The sequence below is a fragment of the Canis aureus genome, chromosome X (genome assembly GCF_053574225.1).
Source record: "Canis aureus isolate CA01 chromosome X, VMU_Caureus_v.1.0, whole genome shotgun sequence".
NCBI classification, from domain to species: domain Eukaryota; kingdom Metazoa; phylum Chordata; class Mammalia; order Carnivora; family Canidae; genus Canis; species Canis aureus.
In genome coordinates this window covers 17,590,302-17,611,732 of record NC_135649.1, presented here as the reverse complement: position 1 = coordinate 17,611,732, position 21,431 = coordinate 17,590,302, and the positions used below count along the sequence as shown (strand labels likewise).

Genomic DNA, 21,431 nt, shown 5'->3' with positions numbered 1-21,431 from the left:
GACATTGCTGCTATAAACATTGGGGTGCAGGTGTCCCGGCGTTTCACTGCATCTGTATCTTTGGGGTAAATCCCTAGCAGTGCAACTGCTGGGTCGTAGGGCAGATCTATTTTTACCTCTTTGAGGAACCTCCACACAGTTTTCCAGAGTGGCTGCACCAGTTCACATTCCCACCAACAGTGCAAGAGGGTTCCCCTTTCTCCACATCCTCTCCAACATTTGTTGTTTCCTGTCTTGTGAATTTTCCCCATTCTCACTGGTGTAAGGTGGTATCTCATTGTGGTTTTGATTTGTATTTCCCTGATAGTCAGTGATGTGGAATTCAGCTCAATCTGTAACCTGCTGATATTTCTAGGTAATTTGATGAGGACCTGGGGCTCCAAAGATTTAGTCTCATGTGCTACTTTCCCTAGGCACTAGAAGTCATATCTACAGTGTGTCAAAGGAACACGTGCAAAGGTTTTACCTTTCGATCCTTTGATCTATAGGATATGTTAGGAGTCTTTTTAAAAACAAACAAACAAACAAACAAACAAACAAACAAACAAACTAAGCATGTCTTTAATTTTACAGAATCCCAGACTATTGGACTGGAATGGATCTTAACCAGGCCCTCCTTCACCTTACATGGTTATGCAGGTTCTGAATTGTTCAGCTGCAGGGAGTGCCATTCTCATGGATTCCAGTGGGAATGACTCCTCCCTCGGGTTGTATTTTGCACAGCCTCACAAGGTGTCCCTGTTTGCCTTAACCTTCTTCATTTTCAGAGAGTATGATTTAGGTCCTCAGAGCCAACAGGTTTGCTCAAGATCACGCAGACACTGCCCCCTTTCTGCCTCCCACTCATCCCGACCCAAACTGCTTCTGAAGACTGGGAAACCAGCAAAATAGCTTTGGCTGGAGTTGCGTAGATAATGGACAGTATGCCTTCAGCCAAATGTGATATTTGAATGCTTTACTTTATCTCTTGTCATTTGCTTTTGCTTCCACCTCCATCTGTCCTGGCCTGGTTGGCATGACTTCAGCATCTCACACTGCTGCCCTTAGGGCTCCCAAGACTCAGGTGGCCACTGGTCCCACCAAGTTGCCCAGCTGTGCTGTGTGCTCTCTCCCTTGCTGGACTTCTCCTCTGTGACTCGCTCTTAGCCGCCAATTCTTCTTTTGGCCTCTCTTCTTTACATTTGAAGCTGCTTTGTTTTTCTGGCCATGACTGCCCCATCACTGTGATCTTTTCCTCCTCTTCCACAAACCATTAAATCATAGCATGCTGGCTGCTGACCTCGGTTCTTCAGTTCCTGGCTGCTGTCCAGAGCTGCTGGGGGTGCCTCAGGGATGCTGCTGCTTTGCCAAAACTTTTTAAATTTCTTTCTCCCCTTTTTCTAGACTTGGGGCTTTCTAAATGTTTGAAGATACCAGAAGGGTTGTCTCCAAATAGTTGTGGCTCTATTCCTAGAATTCCCCCTTGATTCTTATTTAAAGTGAAAATATTGTTTGGGAGGAGGAATCGGTTAGAAATGTTCAGGTAGATCAAACATTCAAGAAAGAATTGTCTCTATGAAGGACAGTGCATTTAAAAATTGTGCTTCCTCTCCTCTGTACTTCATGCTCATCATCCATGTCAAACTAAGGTAAATACTGAGATGTTTGGGTAGTTTCGATTGGACCTGAACAGAAGACTGGACTCCTTGAACCAGAGCCTTCCAGCCATAATGGATGAAAACATTGTTTGCATCTTTGCTATTGGGCATTAATGTGGATGGATCTTTCTGAAACTGATGGCTTGCTTTAGTTCCATTTGGTTGGCCAAGACATAGAATATAATTAGATCAAGGAACTATTCATTCATTAGATGTTTGATACTTGCTGTTTAGTGGTTGCTTGCACTTTATATTATTGTTCATTGTATAATCGGGAATTTCTTTGTAAATGTTTGGTTTTCAGGCTGGTTGGAAGGAAAATCACGCAACATTCATGAGTGAACTAAAAAATCTTCAGGCTTCTGGACTGACTACTCTTGGTCAGGCTCTAAGATCCTCATTTGATTTGTTAAATCTCAATAGATTAATATCTGGAATAGACAATTATGGACAGGTAAAAAAAACTTTAAGTGAGTACAGCTAATTTATTTTGGTGACTTGGGTTAAGAGTTTAAAATTGGGTGTGGTTACCAAGTTTTTTTTTTTGCTATTTGTCACAACTGCCAAAAGGAAATCTGTATCTTTTAAATACCTGCTTTGAAAAAGATCCCTCTTTTGGGGAGGGGAGTTTTGTATGTGGCTTGATCATAAAATATGTAGTGAAAAGTGACTCCCCATCATATCATCAGAGATCTGAGAATGAGATGAATAAATTGCTGAGAAATATTGGAATGAGGCCATTAAAGAGTGTTTCAGTGTCATGAACTCCCTTGTCTCTCCCAATTCAATGAAAAAGCTCTAGAATAAGAGGAAGGCAAGATAGCATCTGGTGCTCCTGTTGTCCTTACTCTAGAATCTCTGATCACAATAACCAGACTCACTGCCTGAGCTCCAGAGCATAAGTCACTATTGTCCCCCCAATCTGTGCCAACGTTTTGACTCAGGGGAATGAATTCACAGATGTGGATGCTGCTGCCATTATAATCTCTCTAATATCTTTCTCTTATGATTACTTGGAAAGCAGAAGGAGAGGAGTATTTGGTTGTTATAGTTTGGGGAGTTCCAGAATTATATGAATTCCTCAGTTTATTCTGAATGTTACCTCGGCGGGGATCGTTATTTTGATTCCCACCCACTTTAGCCCCTAATCTTTCCCTTCTTACTTATCCAGGCAAATTTTGTCACATACTTGAGAGATCACTGGCAAGACAAATGTAAAAAAGTTTAAATACAATTTTATTACTTTACATGGCTCTAATACTTGTTAAATGTATTTTAGGGGAGAAATCCATTTTTTTTAGAACCATCTATTTTAATTACCATCACAGATGGAAACAAGTTAACAAGTACTGCTGGTGTTCAAGAAGAGGTGAGATTTCATTTTTTTAAAGTTTCGTTTAAATGGCAGAGAACATGCCGCTATTTCTGTGGGAGGTGTACGTTGCCAGTTAAGAATAAGTTGGATCAAACCTTCCATCTTCATGAGCCCTGAAAGATTATCGAGTACATGAAAGAAAAGTGACCCTTTTAACTCTTTCTTCATTGTTGCCCAGGTTGTTATGATGAAACTTTTCAACTTTTGCCTTATCAGCTTCATCTTCCTTTGAATTCTCCTCTGCCCGGAAGTGAACTAACCAAAGAACCTTTTCGTTGGGATCAAAGGTTATTTGCCCTGGTGCTACGTTTGCCTGGATTGGCTTCTACAGAACCAGAGCAACTAGGGAGTGTACCAACTGATGAGTCTGCCATCACACAGATGTGTGAAGTCACAGGAGGTATGGGCAATAACTTGTATTTCTAAAGGAAGAATTCAGAGCAACAGGGGGTGGTTCTTCTTAAATGCCATATTCTGTCTGGCCTTGCTTTCCTTCAGAATCCTTTAGCTCTGCTGCTTACGCTCATAATGAGCATGAGGTTTGCTGCCAACGTAGTTATGATTAGTTCAAGGTATATTTTAGGATTTCAGATGCTTATATTGTTAAGTAGTATTTTATTTGATCAAACTTTCACAATTTGTTTTTCTTTTTGGTATAGGTCGCTCCTACTGTGTTAGAACACAAAGGATGTTGAATCAGTGTTTAGAGTCTCTAGTTCAGAAAATTCAGAGTGGTGTAGTTATTAACTTTGAAAAAACGGGACCAGATCCACTTCCTGTTGGAGAAGGTACAGTAGATGACTTTTTTTTTTTTTACCCTGGAGAATGATCTGAGATTGGGAAGATATTCAGCTAATAATAGACAGTCTTTACTGTCTATACACATTCATGTGGTTGTGAACATCCATCCAAGCAACTGCCATTCATTCACTGCCTTTGTATGTGTCAGGTGGTCAGATTCTAACAACTTTAATTTGACATCAGATCTTACAAAAATTTTTCCTTTTCCCCATCCAATTCATATCCCCTTGTCCCAGTTCTGGGATACACCAAATTACTCTCTTGATTCATTAAGTATCTGGATAATCACTTTGGAGTGCCACTTAACCAGTAACCTGGTTTAGGTCTTGTGAGTGCCAAATGTGCCAAGTGATCTTTATGAAATCTGTGTTTGTCACCACATGTCAGCGAGAGATTGTGAACGTTTGTCTAGAAACTGCTGATATCCTGTAAGATCCTACACCAGGATTTTCCTGGCCACTTTTTAGCTGCAGAAACTTTTCTCTTCAAATGACATTTTACAGAAAGTTCAGCGTCTCAAAATAGATGATCACAGAGAGTACCTTTGTGTAAGGGAAGGGTCTTCTCTCTTATATCATCTTAGCACCACAAGGCTTCCTGGAGCATAAGGCTGCTGCTTCTCATTCCTGAGTGCTCACACACATCATTACCATGGTGCTTGTCTGATCGGATCCATACATTTTCATTAATGGCCACAATTAGTGGTGACTGCTCAGAGAGACACATGTTTCTGTCTGAAGCCATTGGATCCTGTGATTCCTGGCCTTTTGAATGTTTAGTTCCTAGAACCCTTTAAGAACCAGTTGGAAACAGGAGAGACTTCTCTCCCTAGAATAATGGACATAGGCCACACAAATACAATTTTGTATTTAATTCTAGGGTTTCTTGGACTCCAATTTAAGAACACTCACCACAGAAGACTGAAGCCTCACAATCTATTTTAAATTCATTAAATTAATTGAGGAAAGACATGTTCTTTTGCTAATGATTGACTGCTCCATCCATACTTTCGTGTTCGTTATCTAAATGTGAACTGGGAACTGTCCCACTGAAAGCCGATTAGATTTGGTGTCCTGTGAATAGCTCAGATTTTCTTTCTAGATCCAATTCTCCTTTGTCCAGAGTTCTCAGCCTTTGAGATTCTGATGAAAGCTAAGAACTCTCTCCTGAGAAGAATGCACATCCCCAGAATTGTGAGCTCAACTTCAAGGGGTGGGGGTCCTTTTGGTCCCCTGAAGCCATTATATGTCTTCCTTAGAGCTCCATGGACTCTAATAAATCTCTGGGTATAAAGTAATTACTTGTTTAAAGTAATGTGTAAATAAGTAAATCATATGACTTGTAATATAAGAAATATGAGACTCAAATCATTAAAACATGTCCTTTACAAATATAATTTAGACTATTTAATCATTGCATTAAAGGAGATATATATGCCTTCTTTGCGGGGGCAAATGAAATATGCTAGTTTAAATAATTAAAATACATTCAGGATATATCCTTCAGCATTATACAAGCCCAGTTTCCTGGAATTTTAATGGTGGATGGGGAAACTATCATGAATTAGTTCATAACAAACTCAATGCATTTGCATTATGTTCCCTCCCCCAACTATATATATAAATTGTATTGGCAACATTCCTTCTATCTTTGTGTGAATCTGGATCGTGTTTATTTTGCCTTTGTGGTCATTGAGTCTGTTTAGTAAAGAATACTTTTTTTCCCACCTAATTGGGAATAGAAAGAAAAACTAAATGTAATTTAATGACCTATTTTGTCAGATCCCAAAAATGTAAAAACTATACCAGGAGGTGAGCAATTTCATTTGCCTAATTTAGAAAAATAACTAGTGGTTTGGTGTGTTTAATTTATGTGTCTAAATTCAGAAAATTAAAAAAACAAATTCAGAAAATTGAAAACTAATTTTATAATAGGTTCCCATAAACTACATGTTTGGGGCATAGATAAAGATGGCGTGGGGTGTTAGATTAGAGGGGTGGATTAGAGGAAAATTGCTAGAGAGAACATTCAGAAATCTTGATACAGTCTTATTTCTTTAATTTTTCATGAATCACTGTTTTGGTTTGTTTTGTACTTTGCTTTTTGCTGAAAATTTTCTGCAAGAAGATCAGTAGCTGTTAAAAGAAAGTCTTGCCTTAGTGTCTTTGTTTACCTTTTAGATGGACTTATGGATTCATCCAGGCCAAGCAATTCATTTGCTGCTCAACCATGGCATAGTTGTCATAAGCTCATTTATGTACGACCTAACTCTAAGACTGGTGTTCCTGTTGGACATTGGCCAATTCCAGAATCTTTCTGGCCAGATCAGAATTTACCTTCACTAGTAAGTGTCATAAAACAAAAAAGTAAACCTCATTCTGGGTTTTCAGTTTGCTGATTAAATTGGGCCTTGTAAAATAGCTTTGAGGCTCTTCAGCCATACCTTCTATCTCTTGCTGGAAGTCTAAGCTTGTACCTAAAAGCAAGAGAGGACTTCCTTGCTATTCTGGTATTCTCTTTCTTTTAATTGCCTTTTGCCACTTGAACTGCCCACTTTGGATGTTTAAAGCATTGTTATTTTTGATGGTGTTGCAATCGGTGGCTTGGTTTTTATTTCTGAGTGTCTGATTTGATTGACATGGGAAATGCAATGTCTAAAGACTGCTAGCATTATTTTTTGTGTACATCCTCAGGAAATGAAAACTTAGCTTACACCTTGCATAGGTTCTAGAAACCTACTCAGAACAGAAGCTCTTCTACTTCCTCCTAGGGAGTCATTAGACACATAGTGCAACTTTGTGGACCTGCTTTTCATCTTTTTTTTTTTTTTTTGTAATCAGTGGGACTTGGCATTCCTTGGGAGTGCACCTTTCAATGATGGGTAATTAAGCAATATTTTAAAAATGATCTTTAAGTGAAGACTTTTCTTTTTGTTCACTGCATTGGGAGAAGAGGTTTTGATATTGTAGTTGCTCCTAGTACCAGATGAATTGGCTTTTTCGGAGAGGGGGTGTCTGCTAATGAGGGAAAGCATATGAAACCCACTCTCCCTCGGTCTTCCTCCCTGCCCACCCCCCAGCCTCTGTAAAAAGGCCCAAGTGAGCCTTCTTGGGTGTGTTAGGGGGGTGCATGACGCTCACTACGCCTTCAGTTAGCACCTTCCTGGTTCGGCCAAACTACATTCTGTGTAAGTTGTAGAACTTTCTGACATGAGCTGCATTTTTTTCCTGGATTACTCCTTCTAGGCTCCTTTTTCTCAGGAGACGCCATGAGAATATAGGGCCAAACAGCCACTTCCACCACTGCTGTGGGTGAGGGCACATCTCCTCCACCTTCCCTCAGGGCTCCAAGATCACACACCAGTCAGAGCTCAGGGCCCAATTGCTCTTAGCTCCAAATCCCAGAGTGAATATTTTGGTTACAAATTTATGTCATTATTGCTAGTGACAGGGCTGCACTTGTGTCTTTATGGCTTTTTGAAAATCGGTTTAAATAGAACAGGCCAGAAATATTTCTCAAGTTTAATTAAAATGAAAATCAGGGGGTCACCTGGGAGGCTCTGTCAGGTAAGTGATTGGCTCTGGTTTCGGCTCAGGTCATGATCTCAGGGTCCTGGGATTGGGCTCCAAGTCAGGCTCTATGCTCAGTGTGGAGTCTGCCTGTCCTTCTCCCTCTGCTTCCCCCCACTTGAGTGTGAGAAGTGCGATACAAATTCCACTTTAAAAGAAATTTCCACTGGTTCTGTGCCTTGCCATTTTTCTGCTTGCTTGTTAGTGGCTCTAGCCCTATCATTAGCTCATTAGATAGCTTGATGGATTTCTTCTTCACCAGTAGGGTCTGGACTACCTGTAACCTCTTGGTACAAAGGAATGAAGGGCAGGTCATGCTTGGACGTGCAAAATGGGTCTGAAAATCAGGGTTCATCTTACGGATCATTAGTGACTTCCTAACCATATTCAAAGCACTTATCATCTTTATTTCATGGAAATTGTAGTTATGGGTGTTCTAATTTACCTTTCCTCCTCCAATGCCAAGTAGATGGTAGAGCTAAAGAATCTGTGTGCCCTCCCCGAATGGAAGCTGTTGTCGATGCTCTCTTTTACAAAGCGCCGGTTTATAGTTCAGCGATGGTTTAACAAAACATGAAAGGGATTGCAGATTTTTGTCAGAAACATAAGCTCGCTTTGATAACAGACTGTATCTTCCCTTTTTGTCTTTTAGCCTCCACGAACATCTCATCCTGTTGTGAGGTTCTCCTGCGTAGATTGTGAGCCAATGGTAATAGATAAACTTCCTTTTGACAAATATGAACTTGAACCTTCCCCCTTAACTCAGTACATCCTGGAACGAAAGTCTCCCCATACCTGCTGGCAGGTACTTACTCTTACCTGGTGGCCAAATGTCTAACCACTCTGGGATCTAGGGACTGTTTTAAGAAGTTTCAAAGGTTATTCTGGGAATAATTAGACTGAATTTGTTAATAATTTTTCTAACAAATGCTATCAAATAAGCCACAGGGCCAGGCAAATAATTTCAGTGATAGGAATCATTAGTCCACTGTATATTGCCATTTGAGGTGGTGGAATCTGATTACATTTGTGTATTTGGAGGATTTGGAGGAACCTCCCCCCCTCCCCGCTTACTCAGGGACCCCAGGTTAAGAATCTCTAACCTAAATGATATAATTCTATTTAGTTATGGCTTCTGCAGCTGAAGCTTAGTGTGAGTTTGACAGATTGGAAGCACAAGATCAATTTTTAAAAGTTTTTTTTAATTCCATTAGTTAACAGTACAGTGTAATATTGGTTTCAGGTGTACAAGATATTTTTGACACAAAAAAACCCCATAGGCCCTGAAACTACTTTTTACATTAGTGTAAAGTAATCAAACTTCTCTTCCTGTACAAAGCACATTGGCATGTGTAACATGGATTTTACGTGGATGAGACAAATGCACATACTGGCTCTTGCAAGTGTTAGACTTCAGCCAGAAAGGCATGCTGATTTATTAATAGACTCACCTTTGGATATTAGTTTGTAAAAATCCAGACATGGCAGTCATAGCCCTTTTATTTGGATATAATAAAGAAGTCCTACGCTGGAAGAATGTTTGTTCTGTTTCTAAACTACAGCACCATATAGCAATCAGTAATTGTTAGGTTCTATTTACGCAAGAAACGCTTTTAGACTGCCATCTGTTTCATCCTAAAATGTGAGATTATTGCTACCAGTTGTCTTTAAACTACTTTAATTCTCTAAAGATGCTAAAACTGGGTAGAAAAAAAGGAACAAACTTAAAGCAAGAGTGTAAAAGTGTAAGAAACAGAACAATCTCATAAATATAATATTGAGTGAAAGAAACCAGACCTCAAAGATCCCAGATCCTGTGATTCTATTTTATTGACACTCAAAAAGATGTAAAGCGGGCTTACTCTGTCAAAAGTCAGGCTGGTGGTTTCTCTTGGGGTTGCAGAGCAGTGACCAGTAAAGGGCATGAAGGAGTTTCTGGTCATGTTCTATTTCTTGATCTGGGTGCTGATTACACATGTGCTTTCACTTTGTGAGCATTCATTGAGATATATACTTACGACTCTTGCACTTTTCTGAGTGGATGTTTATATTACGGTAAAATGCACTGGAAATGTGCTAGGAATGTAGAGATATAGATAATAGAATGTTAACTTAAAATCACAAGAGGAAGTTTGACATCATGGATTGACAAAAATTTTGCAATAAAGGCAAATACAATTACAAATCATAGCTTTTTCCTAAAGGCCTCTTTTCTGTATAGCACATTTCTTGTAAATCTTCTCCAAAGGAACATCAGAAATTATGCCCTTGCTTGTTGCACCACCCCTCAAATGTGCCATATGCTTGTCTCCTCCTGTACCTTATGTGACTTTGGTTGAGTTTTAATGCAATGAATTAATGGGAGTGAGAAAGAATAAGATGAAACAGGGGAGGGATGCCTGGGTGGCTCAGCAGTTAAGCACCTGCCTTTGGCCCAGGGCGTGATCCTGGAGTCCCAGGATCAAATCCCACATCGGGCTCCTTGCATGGAGTCTGCTTCTCTCTCTGTCTCTGCCTCTCTCTCTCTCTCTGTCTATCATGAATAAATAAATAAAATCTTTAAAAGAAAAAGAATCAGGGATCCCTGGGTGGCGCAGCGGTTTGGCGCCTGCCTTTGGCCCAGGGCGCGATCCTGGAGATCCGGGATCGAGTCCCACGTCAGGCTCCCGGTGCATGGAGCCTGCTTCTCCCTCTGCCTGTGTCTCTGCCTCTCTCTCTTTCACTGTGTGCCTATCATGAATAAATAAAAAAAAAATTTAAAAAAAAAAAAAAAAAAAGAAAAAGAATCAGGGTGAGCCAGGAAATTTGGCTGAGTCGTAATGGAGCCTGGATTCTAACCTTAGGTCTGCCACCAATTATATGGTCCTGGGCCAGACACTTCCTTTCTCTAGACTAGATGGTCTCTAATGATCCCTTTGAACCCCCTGATTCTATGAATTTGCAGGTGAAAAGGAGTTTGGAAAAACTCAGAGGGCTTATGAGAAAGAAGGAAGAGAAGAAGGAAGGGAGGGAGAGGAGAAAGAGAAAGAGAAAAAGAGGAACAGAAAACAATGTTTCTCCTCTCATGAGCCTTATACGTCTGACTGCCAATGGCTGTGTATAATGTTTTTAATCCTTTCTGATGATTTTCCCCTTCTTCTGTTTTACACACTTAGGATGTAGGGGGAAATTCACCATGTGTTATTACAGTCTATTAAGGTTCAAATTATGACATGAAATCTCATAGATGAGTCCTGTTTTATAGCACCGGCACGACTCATTGTTTTGTAGGGTTGTAAATGACACAGGAAAGATTTATTCTTAGCTATGACTAAATATAGCAAGAATTTAGTCAACTGGTCGGTGATATGGCTGGTACCAGGAATTAGCAAGGTGAATGGATTCTGTTCTTCATCAGGATTTGATTTTTGTTTTCAACGATCCTACTGAAAGACCTGGGAACCAGCAAAGGTCTAGGTCCCTAAAAGTATATACTGGTGCCCTAATTTTTGGCCAAAGAGTAAACAGAGAACAGAGAGAAAGCATGGTAGTCAGAGGACTTCAGCCCAGCATATTGAGTGTACAGGACTTGACCATATGATATATATCAAATCAGGAATCATCAGTGAGGAATAAGATGATAGTCACATGGAATAAAGATCAATGTTTTGATCTTTACTGAATGTTTGCTCTATCGGCATCATTTAGAAGAGAAAGTGCCTTCCAGATTTAGCCAAAGCTCAATCCTTGCTGCCTCCAAATAATTAATACCCATTCCTGGCTTATAATAGCCTACTTGATAAATATTTACTGGATGAAAAATGAATAAAAATGGGTAGGAGAATGGGGGCATCAAAAGGAAGCAGGGCAAGACTAATAGTCTTGTACATATGATGTAATAGTACATCAGGAGTAGTAGTAGGATGCTTTAAATGGGCTTTAATTTTGTAATTGCATGCCTTAGGCATGGGGCCATGTTCATTTTTCTCAAGTCTCCACTCTGGTCACCACGTGTTCTTTTGAGAAGTCAGTTTGTTTTAATGGCTGGTATCACTTAGTGGAATTTCAGCCTTGATTGCCATTGTACTAACTAAGTCAGTATTTGGGTATTGTTGATGTGAGCCCATGGTCTCCAAATGGTTACTGCACAGTCCAGTCTCAGTTTTTTGTATAACCTATAAAGAATTGCAATTTGAACATCCTTTTTTAGTACGGCATATTTGGACATAACTTTAGACTAAAAGCACTACTGCCTTAGATATCATTTTGGAATGTTGCTGAATGCTTAGTTTCAGATAAAATCCTTATTGTTGTAACTGTGTATGACTTCATGTTCTCAGGTATTTGTTACTAGCAGTGGAAAATACAATGAACTTGGTTATCCATTTGGTTATTTAAAAGCCAGTACAACTTTAACTTGTGTGAACCTCTTTGTGATGCCGTACAACTACCCGGTTTTGCTCCCTCTTTTAGGTAAGTAAAGTATATGCCTCTTAATCATCTTTAAAATACAACAGAAATGAAAAATAGGATAACGGGCTAAACATTTTAAATGTAGCCAAAGAGTAATTGGTATCAGGATATAGAAAAGTCTATACATGGGTTTGGAAGGATGGAATTCACACACAGTTTTCTGTTCTGTTCGTTTTGTTGCTGTTGTTCTTTTTTGCATCACACAGAAGAGACACTTAACCTCTGGTGTGGCTTGTGACTCATGCTGCTCTTTAGACTGTGAGCACCACTGCTGCCATTCCTGGCACCCCCACCCCCCGCCCTGGGTTTCAAGCGACTTTGATTTTCTGTAGACTAAATTTGGACCAAAAATTCCATTGATTGAGGTTAATGCTCCAAGAATCTGATGGTTTTCTCCAGAAAATAGGGCTTCTCTGTGTGTGTGGTGGGGGAGGGTATTGGCTCACACTATTTCCCCCCTAAAAGAATCTCAAATGCTCTGGAGGCATCTGTGTTAGGCAAGTTAAGGAGCTTGGTATGAGAGTAAATTCTGCAGTCACTCTAGTCGTAAAAGCTGTGGTTTCTATGGTAAAATTCTACAAGAAACAGCTCTAGAAGCTGCTACTGAGATATCACTGAAAATGTGTGTAGAGATTTTTTTTTCCCATTGAAAGAGCTGCATCTGTTTGGAGCAATTTAGTAGTAAACCAGTATGCTTCCAGTTGTGCAGTTGGACTCACTTTTATTTGATGGGCTTTCTCTCTCTCTCTCTCTCTTTCTTTCTTTCTTTCTTTCCTTCCTTCCTTCCTTTTTTTTTTTTTTTTTTTGGTTGGGGTTTCTTAATTCTTGCAAAAAGTTTCAACCTTACTTGAAGTTGTAATCTAGTCATTAAAAGCATAAGCTTTTTAGTGCTATAAATACTATTTGTACTAAATATGCTGAAAAGCATTTCAAATTTTGCAAGTTAAGCAGATTAAGAACTGGTCATCATAAATGTTAGCATGATTGTTTCACATGTAGTCTACGGACTTTCTTTCTTAGTCCAATATAAAAATGTCCTCTAGGGGGCGCCTGGGTGGCTCAGTCGGTTAAGCGTTAGCCTTCTGCTAGGTTCATGATCCTGGGGTCCTGGGATGGAGCCCAATTAGGGCTTTCTGCTCAGCGGGCAGCCTGCTTCTCCCTCTCCTTCTGCTGCTCCCCGTGCTTGTGTTCTCTCTCTGTGTGTGTCAAATTAAATAAATAAAACCTTTAAAATAAATAAATAAATAAATAAATAAATAAATAAATAAATAAATATGTCTAAAAGGTGATTGTCACTGATATAAAATATAGGTTATGTCTTTGAGATTAATAACGATACCAATAAAAAGTACCTAAACTTTGTGGATTTGTTTATACGTTCAAATAAATTTATTATTTGTTAATTTATTTTCTTAAAAAATTGATTTTTTAATGGGTGTAGTTGACACACCATATTTTTTAAAATATTTTATTTATTTGTTCATGAGAGACACAGAGAGAGAGAGAGAGGCAGAGACACAGGCAGAGGGAGAAGCAGGCTCCATGCAGGGAGCCTGATGTGGGACTTGATCCCGGGACTCCAGGATCACACTCTGGGCTGAAGGCAGGCGCTAAACCGCTGAGCCACCCAGGAATCTCCAACATGCCATGTTACATTAGTTTCAGATGTACACCATAGTGATTGGACAAGTCTATATGTTGTGCTGTGTTCACCACAAGTGTAGCCACCATCTGTATCACTATAACAATACCACTGATGACATTCCCTATGCTGTGCCTTTTATTCCCAAGACGTATTCCTTCTCTAACTGGAAGCCAGTATCTTCCATGCCCCTTTACCCAGTTCACCCATCTCCCCAACCCCTCCCGTCTGGCAGCCATCAGTTCTCTGTACTTATAGGTCTAATTCTGCTTTGTCTTTGTTTATTCATTTGTTTTGTGTTTTTAGATTCCACGTGTGAGTGAAATCATATTGTTTTTCTCTTTCTCACTCTGACTTATTTCACTCAGCATATTAGCATCATGTCACAAATGATACAATCCCATTCTTTTTTTTTAATTTTTATTTATTTATGATAGTCACAGAGAGAGAGAGAGAGAGAGAGAGAGAAGCAGAGACTCAGGCAGAGGGAGAAGCAGGCTCCATGCACTGGGAGCCCGATGTGGGATTCGATCCCGGGTCTCCAGGATCGCGCCCTGGGCCAAAGGCAGGCGCCAAACCTCTGCGCCACCCAGGGATCCCTACAATCCCATTCTTTATGACTTCAGTTTTCCCAACTATAAAGTGAAGGATTAGACTAGATAATTTCCACTTAAACTATGAATGATATTGTTTTTCTATTTTTAAAGACTACCTTTTATTTTCAAATAATTGTAGATTCACATGCAATTGTAAGAAGTAATGAGAACACTGGTGTAGCCACCAGTATGGGGGAAGACAGTATGGAGATTTCTCCAAAAGTTAAAAAGGATACCTCCCTGGCTGGGAGAAGTAGGAGTTCCTCATAACTCCTCCCCATGTGGTCTCCACTAACACCTCTGGGGTGGAGGTGCCCTTATTTACCAAGGCAGTGGAAAAGTTTTATAGAACTATTATGGGCTGAATTTCAGGATCTCTTCTTTGGTCTAAACTCAGCCTGCCTTCCAAATTATGATATGAAAGTGCCCCTAACTAGAGTAGCTGGTCTCCCGTTAGAAATTGAGATGTACAGTTCTTCACAAAGCAAGACCAGCCCTCTAAGCCTGGCCTTTGCTGGTCTTGTGGGTAATAGAGGTCAGATGTGGACACGGTGTAGTTAGTGGTTAAGAGGAAGCATTCAGTCCTCTCTTTGTCTCAACCTGCTGTGCCTAATAGCTATATGTTGTCCACTCACACTCCCCACTACTAGATAAGGTCAACTCCTGGGACTGTCTGCTTGGTGACCTGGTAGTCTGTATTTCTTCCCCAAATGCCAAGTTCCCCTTCTCTCTGAGATATTTCCTGTCACAAGAGGTACATGTGCCACATCTATCCCTGGTCCTCCTTAACCTAGGACACTGAGGATCCAACCCTGCCTAGAGCATCACTATACCTCCGCAAACATCTCAAACCAGAAACCCCAGACACATATTTGATTCCTCCCTCGTCCCCAGCACCACACGTCTATCTGAGGGTCAATCCATCCTTGACTCAGTTCCCATTCTGCCCTTTGGCTTTAAATATCCATTTCCAGGCTTTTCTGTAACCTGTGTCTTTCCAGGAACATAGGGTTTTTCATACCCTCTTAGGCTGGAGGTCCTTGTGCCCCTGAATCCCAAACTTCAGTTTTGTGTTGAGTTCTGAAATAGACACTCTCAATATTTTCATCATTACTTTGCTTTCTGGGTTGTGTAGCCCCACAGCCATAAGAATATGGACTATAGAAGGGCACCTGTGTGGCTCAGTCAGTTAAGCATACAACTCTTAATTTCAGGTCAGGTCATGATCTCGGGATCATGGGATTGAGCCCTGAGTCAGGCTCCTCACTCTGTGGAGTCTGCTTGGGATTCTCTCCCTTCCTTTCCCTCTGCCCACCCCCATCTCAAATAAATAAATAAATAAATAAATAAATAAATAAATAAATAAATAAAGTAAGTAAGTAAGTAAGTAAGTAAGTAAGTCTTAAAAAAAGACTATGGACTGTAGAGCATAGATGGCTTAGTATGGATCCTGGCTCTGCTGTTTGCTAGCTTTGTGACCTTGGATAAGATACATACCCTCTCTGTGCCCTAGTTATTTTATCTGTAAAATGGGAGTAATGATAGTATATATCCAAAGGCATTTAGTTGGGATTAAATGAATTAATGGAGTAAAATTGCAAATAGTAAATGTCCAGTAACACTATCAGCATTATTACTACTATTGTCATTATTAATATCTTTTTTTAATAAATTTTTATTTATTTATGATAGTCACAGAGAGAGAGAGAGAGAGGCAGAGACACAGGCAGAGGGAGAAGCAGGCTCCATGCACCGGGAGCCCGACACGGGATTCGATCCCGGCTCTCCAGGATCACGCCCTGGGCCAAAGGCAGGCACCAAACCGCTGCGCCACCCAGGGATCCCTCATTATTAATATCTATGCTATTTCTGTAGCTCTTGAAGGCACTCCTATTCCATATGAAGGACATTATTAAAGATGTAGAACAATTTTGCAGTTTGGTGGGCCGGGCATTTAGTAAAAAAGACAAGTTAAGTCACATGCCTAATGCCTGGAAACATCACTATATTACTGCATAATATAAATGTCCAAAAAGGTCATCCTTGTTTTCTTCCCCCTTATTAATTCAAGATTTCCATCAAAAGTAGTGAACAGAGGGATCCCTGGGTGGCGCAGCGGTTTGGCGCCTGCCCTTGGCCCAGGGCGCGATCCTGGAGATCCGGGATCGAATCCCACGTCAGGCTCCCGGTGCATGGAGCCTGCTTCTCCCTCTGCCTGTGTCTCTGCCTCTCTCTCTCTCACTGTGTGCCTATCATGAATAAATAAAAAATTAAAAAAAAAAAAAGTAGTGAACAGAGGTTTAATTATTTAAGCACTAAACCTTACCTGGAAGGGATAAATGAAGCTTGATTGGATCAATAAGCCATCATAAGAACATGTCAGTAGGATGGTGACCAGAATATCACAATTGGCAAAAAGATTATCTCTCAATAAGGAAATTCTTTTTTCTATCAAGAACCAATATGGCAACCCAGGTGGCTTAGCGGTTTAGCGCCTCCTTCGGTCCAGGGCATGATCCTGGAGATCCGGGATCGAGTCCCACGTCAGGCTCCCTGCATGGAACCTACTTCTCCCTCTGCCTGTGTCTCTGCCTCTCTCTCTCTCTCTCTCTCTCTCTCTCTCTGTGTGTGTGTTGATGAATAAATAAATAAAATCTTAAAAAAGAACCAATGATTACAGAAATTAAGGCATTTATGGCAACTTTTTTCCCCTTGACTATACCATATTCAGTTCACCAACTTTTTTAAGATTATTTATTTATTTTAGACAGAGAGAGTGTGGAGGGAGGGGCAGAGGGAGAGGGAGAGGGCGAGAGAAATCCAAGCAGAAATTCCCACCGAGCTCAGCTTGGAGCATGGAGAGCTCTACGTGGGGCTTGATCTCATGACCCTGAGATCATGACCTGAGCTGAAACCAAGAGTCGGGCACTCAACTGACTGTACCACCCAGGTGCCCTTATTTGTTTGTTTAATTAAGAACTGGAAAAAAAATAAGAACTGGAGATTTGTGTAAGAAATAAAATTCAGCTCCATATTAAGATCAATTTCGATCAGGGGGGATCCCTGGGTGGCTCAGCAGTTTGGCGCCTGCCTTTGGCTCAGGGTGCGATCCTGGAGTCCCGGGATTGAGTCCCGCGTCGGGATCCCAGCATGGAGCCTGCTTCTCCCTCCTCCTGTGTCTCTGCCTCTCTTTCTCTTTCTCTCTCTCTCTCTCTATCATAAATAAATAAATAAATCTTTAAAAAAAAAAGATCAGTTTCGATCAGAAGAACAAAAAGGACATAGACAAAGCAATTTCTCAAAGCTCACTCTGCTGAGTGTGTGGCTGAGCCTGGAACTCAAACCCACGTCTCCCCTTACTTTTTTTGCAGCAGGAAAGGAGGAGAAAGGAATGAAAGGGAAAATATCAATAGTTTTCGAGGTGTGGGCAGTATCACTTTACTCTCCTACGCTCTTATATCCTTGCCTTTCAAATGCTGACTAGCTGAGTGTTTATGATATCTTCACTGTCCCATCCTCCTAATGTAGCCTAACACCATGGAAATAATTTCCTGCCCTATGGAGAATGTGACTCAAGCGGCTTTACCCCGGTGGCTCTCTACCCTTAATCTAGACTGTGGAATATTCTCTTTCTTCCTACCCATTTCAGAAACCCCCAACAAGAAATAATTAGACTAAATGAGACTAATTGGTGGAGTCAGTGCAATCAGCAATTGTTTGAAATTGTAAGACTATTCTTAACTCTCATTATCAAATCTATTTATATCTAAATGTCTCCCAAGTCTTGTGGTATTTCCATTTGTCAGGTTCCAAAAATCTGCTTAATTCCCAACAGACTCCACGTAAAGACCCAAGTATAACAGCATATTTCCACCGACTCTCATTCCTTTCTGCCAAGATATGAATGGTCTTTAAAGGACCTGCGTGTTACAGTGAGCCAGAAATCTCTTCAGATCTGTTTTCCTTTGTTCTTTCTATCTTGTACCAAAAGAACAAAGAGCCACATTTTATGACTTTGTAAATTCATTTAAATTAGTTTCGGCAGGGGTGAATAATTTATTATAGCAGTAAGAGGAAGAAAATGTGTAGTTGCCTTTCTTAAGTAATTCAGCATTTCAAAGAATAGGCCTATTTGTAGAGAAATTATGCATATGGCAGAGGAATGGCTTTTGTCCTTGGAATAAAGCATTTGGATGTGTTTTGGATAAGAGCCAATGAAACCTGAAGAAATAAGATAGAAGATGAATTTCAAATATCTTTGGCATTTATAGTGTGGCAGGTTCTTGTTGATGTCTGGTGATATCAATTTTGAATTCTTAGATAAATATTTTTGTACCCTCAGAAGGAAATAATAATGTGTTTTGTAAATTTTCCTGTAATGTATATAATGTATTTAGATTATCAAAACAATTAAATTTAAGTGTGAAAAAGGGAGAGGATGTCTGCTTATTGAAGGACAATATCTTCAGTGGTATTAACACACATGGTATTCAAGAAACATAATTGTACAGAGTTTCAAACTTCAACTGAACATCTCCACTAGCCTTTTCTAGTGCCATGACCTAATTGTTAACTAATGTTTGACAGAGCCAAAATTTGCCTCGAACTGCCTGACCACAGAAATGGAAGAAATGAAGTGAGTGTACGGGAATAGACTAATCAAAGTATAGGTAGATGAAGGCGAATCTAAAGCCTAATTTACAGCTCGCTGTCATTGCCTGGAAATTAGAGGCTTCGCTTTTGTTCTCATATACTTTGTGTAGTCTCTTTACAACACCCTCCATTTATTTATTTATTTATTAATTATTGAGATATAATTGATATATAACATATTAGTTTCCTGTGTACAACATACTGATTCAATATTTGTATATATTGTGAAAAGAACACCGAGAACACCAGCTAACATCCATCATCATGCATAATCACAAGTTTCTTGTGATGAGAACTTTTAAGATCTGCTGTCTTAACAGCTTGCAAATATTCAACACAGCATTATTAACTAGAGTCACCATGCTGTGCAGTACATCCTCAGGACTTATTCATTTTGTAACTGGAAGTTTGTACCATTTGACCACTTATCAGCCATTTCACCTACCCCTTATGCCTCCACCCTACCTCTGGCAGCCTCCAATCTGTTCGCCATCTCTGTGAGTTTGGGTTTTTGTTATTGGTGTTGCTTTAACACCCTCTATTTGAATGAAAGAAATATTTTACCAACCAGTGACCACGGATTCCCCCTAAGGTGAAAATTAGTACAGTAGTGTTACCAGTACATAACAGGTCAGAAAGATATTTCACGTGGCTCAGAGTAAGCGCTTTAATATTATATTTGATGTAGCTTCACAGATGGAAGAGGAATATGTAATGTGAGAATTTGGTATTTTCTTTCCTAGAAAAATACTATATGTAATTTTGGTAAGTGGTACCAAAAACGACAATCGAATCAATGAAAGGTTCATCTGATGTAATTAAAACTTGAGCTTTCTAGGAAATGATACAACAGATGTGGGTTGCCTGATATAGATCTTGGAATTTAGGACTGGAATAACGTAATACTTTGTTTCATTTTCTTTTACAGATGACTTGTTTAAAGTTCACAAGCTTAAGCCAAATCTGAAGTGGCGACAGGCTTTTGACAGCTACTTAAAAACTCTGCCTCCGTACTACTTATTAGTATGTATTTAAGTGTATATATGCATTAACTGTATCAGTGATGAGTCTTGTCACCAGAAATGTCAGTGAACCAAAAACTTGACCCCTGAAATAAGCTTGATATTTTTATTGCTAAATATTTGTATTGCCATTGTCTTCTCGAATTATGTGTAAGTTATGTGTAAGAGCTTGGTGATGTCATGGCAGCACAAAAAAGAATTTTTTCTTTATTTTATTTCCTATAACTGCCATGGTTATTTTTATAAGAAACACATCTATCTATGTTTTTCTTCTTAAAAGTAACCTTATGAAATTGGAATTTGGGGATTTAAGAAAAACAGGTCTGGATTCATGTGTGATATCAACTTCCCTTTTTAACTCTAGAAATTTTCAATATGGAGTTACCCTCTGAAACACAATTCTGAAGGCAGTATATTGACATACTGTCTGTTAAATGTGTCCTAGACACAGCCTCAAGCAGGGGTGCTGGTTGGGGAGGGGAATCTAAAAAGGAGGAAAAGCTACCTGGCCTCATGTGGGTTTTTACAATTTGAGAAAGATCGTCATGATGATTTTGAACTGGTTGCATAATCGAGCGTCACGACGATCACAATCATTTTGGAGGTGGATGTAGCAAACTTTTAAGCCAAGTTTCTAGAGGTGAAAAGGCGGAATCTTAAATGGTACTATTGGTGTTACTGGGAGGAGAAATTGGGGTGCATTAGGATTCACCATGGCAGGAGCGGGGTGCACGCTAAAATGCAGTATGAAATGATTTTATGACTTGGGAATTAAGACTGATGCAATTGATCTGTTTGAATTTGCTGTTTCTTGCTCTTCTTATCCCACTCTCTTCTGATTTTGTTACTTTCTGCTCCTTACTCCTCTGCTATATTCATTGCCACTTTTTAATGTTCCATGTTTGGTTTTATGTGCAGCACCTTGACTTCTAAGAAATGAATCATGTCCCTTTGCCCCTTATAACTGAACGTTGAGTATTTTAAGATTTATTCTATTCTTACTGTTGTGTATTTTGTTTCCTTATAGCCATTAAAGAAAGCACTAAGGATGATGGGAGCTCCAAATCTGATATCAGATAATTTAGATTGTGGACTTAGTTACAGTGTTATCTCTTACCTTAAAAAACTCAGCCAACAGGTAGTATTGGTAAAAACAAACAAACAAAAATCCTTTGCCCTCAGAAGTGCATTTCCTTCTTCTTTAGTGTAATTGTAATTTTTTCCAATTAAATGTGTATATATTTCTCCACTTTATGGATTAGTAATAATGTGATACTCTCTGACTTCTAGCTTCACCATTAAACTGCAGTTAAGGGTCTGTCAGTGTCATTGGATGCTGTGCCATCTCTCCTTTCATTTGCCAGTCTGTGTTATGCACAAGCTGGTTAATATCTTGTGGCCTGAGAGGGGCAGAGGCTTAGTAAAATTATTTCGCGGGTCACATTTTGTCTCTTCTCAACCTTGTGCCTCCGCAGGTCACATTGGGCTAGAGCATCCCCCCTTTCCTAGGTCAGCACACTGAGGCATGGTGTGATTCAACGTCTTGCCTGAAATTCGTTTTTAGGCAATACATATCCAGATGCTTTTGCTTGGAGACGGGGAGATGAGACCAGTGTTCTCACGCTGGAGGGGGATAGGCCCCAAGGGGACCTGAAGAGTGGAGCTCAACCTCCTCTCTTCTTGC

The 21,431-nt window shown here is 39.9% G+C and overlaps 1 protein-coding gene across 10 annotated transcripts in view; it reads left to right on the top strand.

The window, feature by feature from the left end:
* The window catches only part of LOC144308565 (integrator complex subunit 6-like), a 57,188-nt gene that overhangs the window by 24,555 nt on the left and 11,202 nt on the right, over positions 1 to 21,431 (top strand). For 7 of the 10 annotated variants that reach the window (XR_013375007.1, XR_013375006.1, XM_077889259.1 and 4 more), the window contains 9 exons: positions 1,942 to 2,091; positions 2,917 to 3,006; positions 3,229 to 3,412; positions 3,672 to 3,800; positions 5,994 to 6,157; positions 8,035 to 8,187; positions 11,702 to 11,834; positions 19,654 to 19,748; positions 20,775 to 20,885. Coding sequence is in view for 8 of the 10 variants with exons in the window: in XM_077889259.1 (XP_077745385.1) it covers positions 1,942 to 2,091; positions 2,917 to 3,006; positions 3,229 to 3,412; positions 3,672 to 3,800; positions 5,994 to 6,157; positions 8,035 to 8,187; positions 11,702 to 11,834; positions 19,654 to 19,748; positions 20,775 to 20,885 (1,209 nt within the window). In the remaining 2 variants the exon portion in view is untranslated. The remainder of the gene's footprint in view (positions 1 to 1,941; positions 2,092 to 2,916; positions 3,007 to 3,228; positions 3,413 to 3,671; positions 3,801 to 5,993; positions 6,158 to 8,034; positions 8,188 to 11,701; positions 11,835 to 19,653; positions 19,749 to 20,774; positions 20,886 to 21,431) is intronic. The other 3 variants (XM_077889260.1, XM_077889262.1, XM_077889265.1) reach the window with 1 other exon arrangement.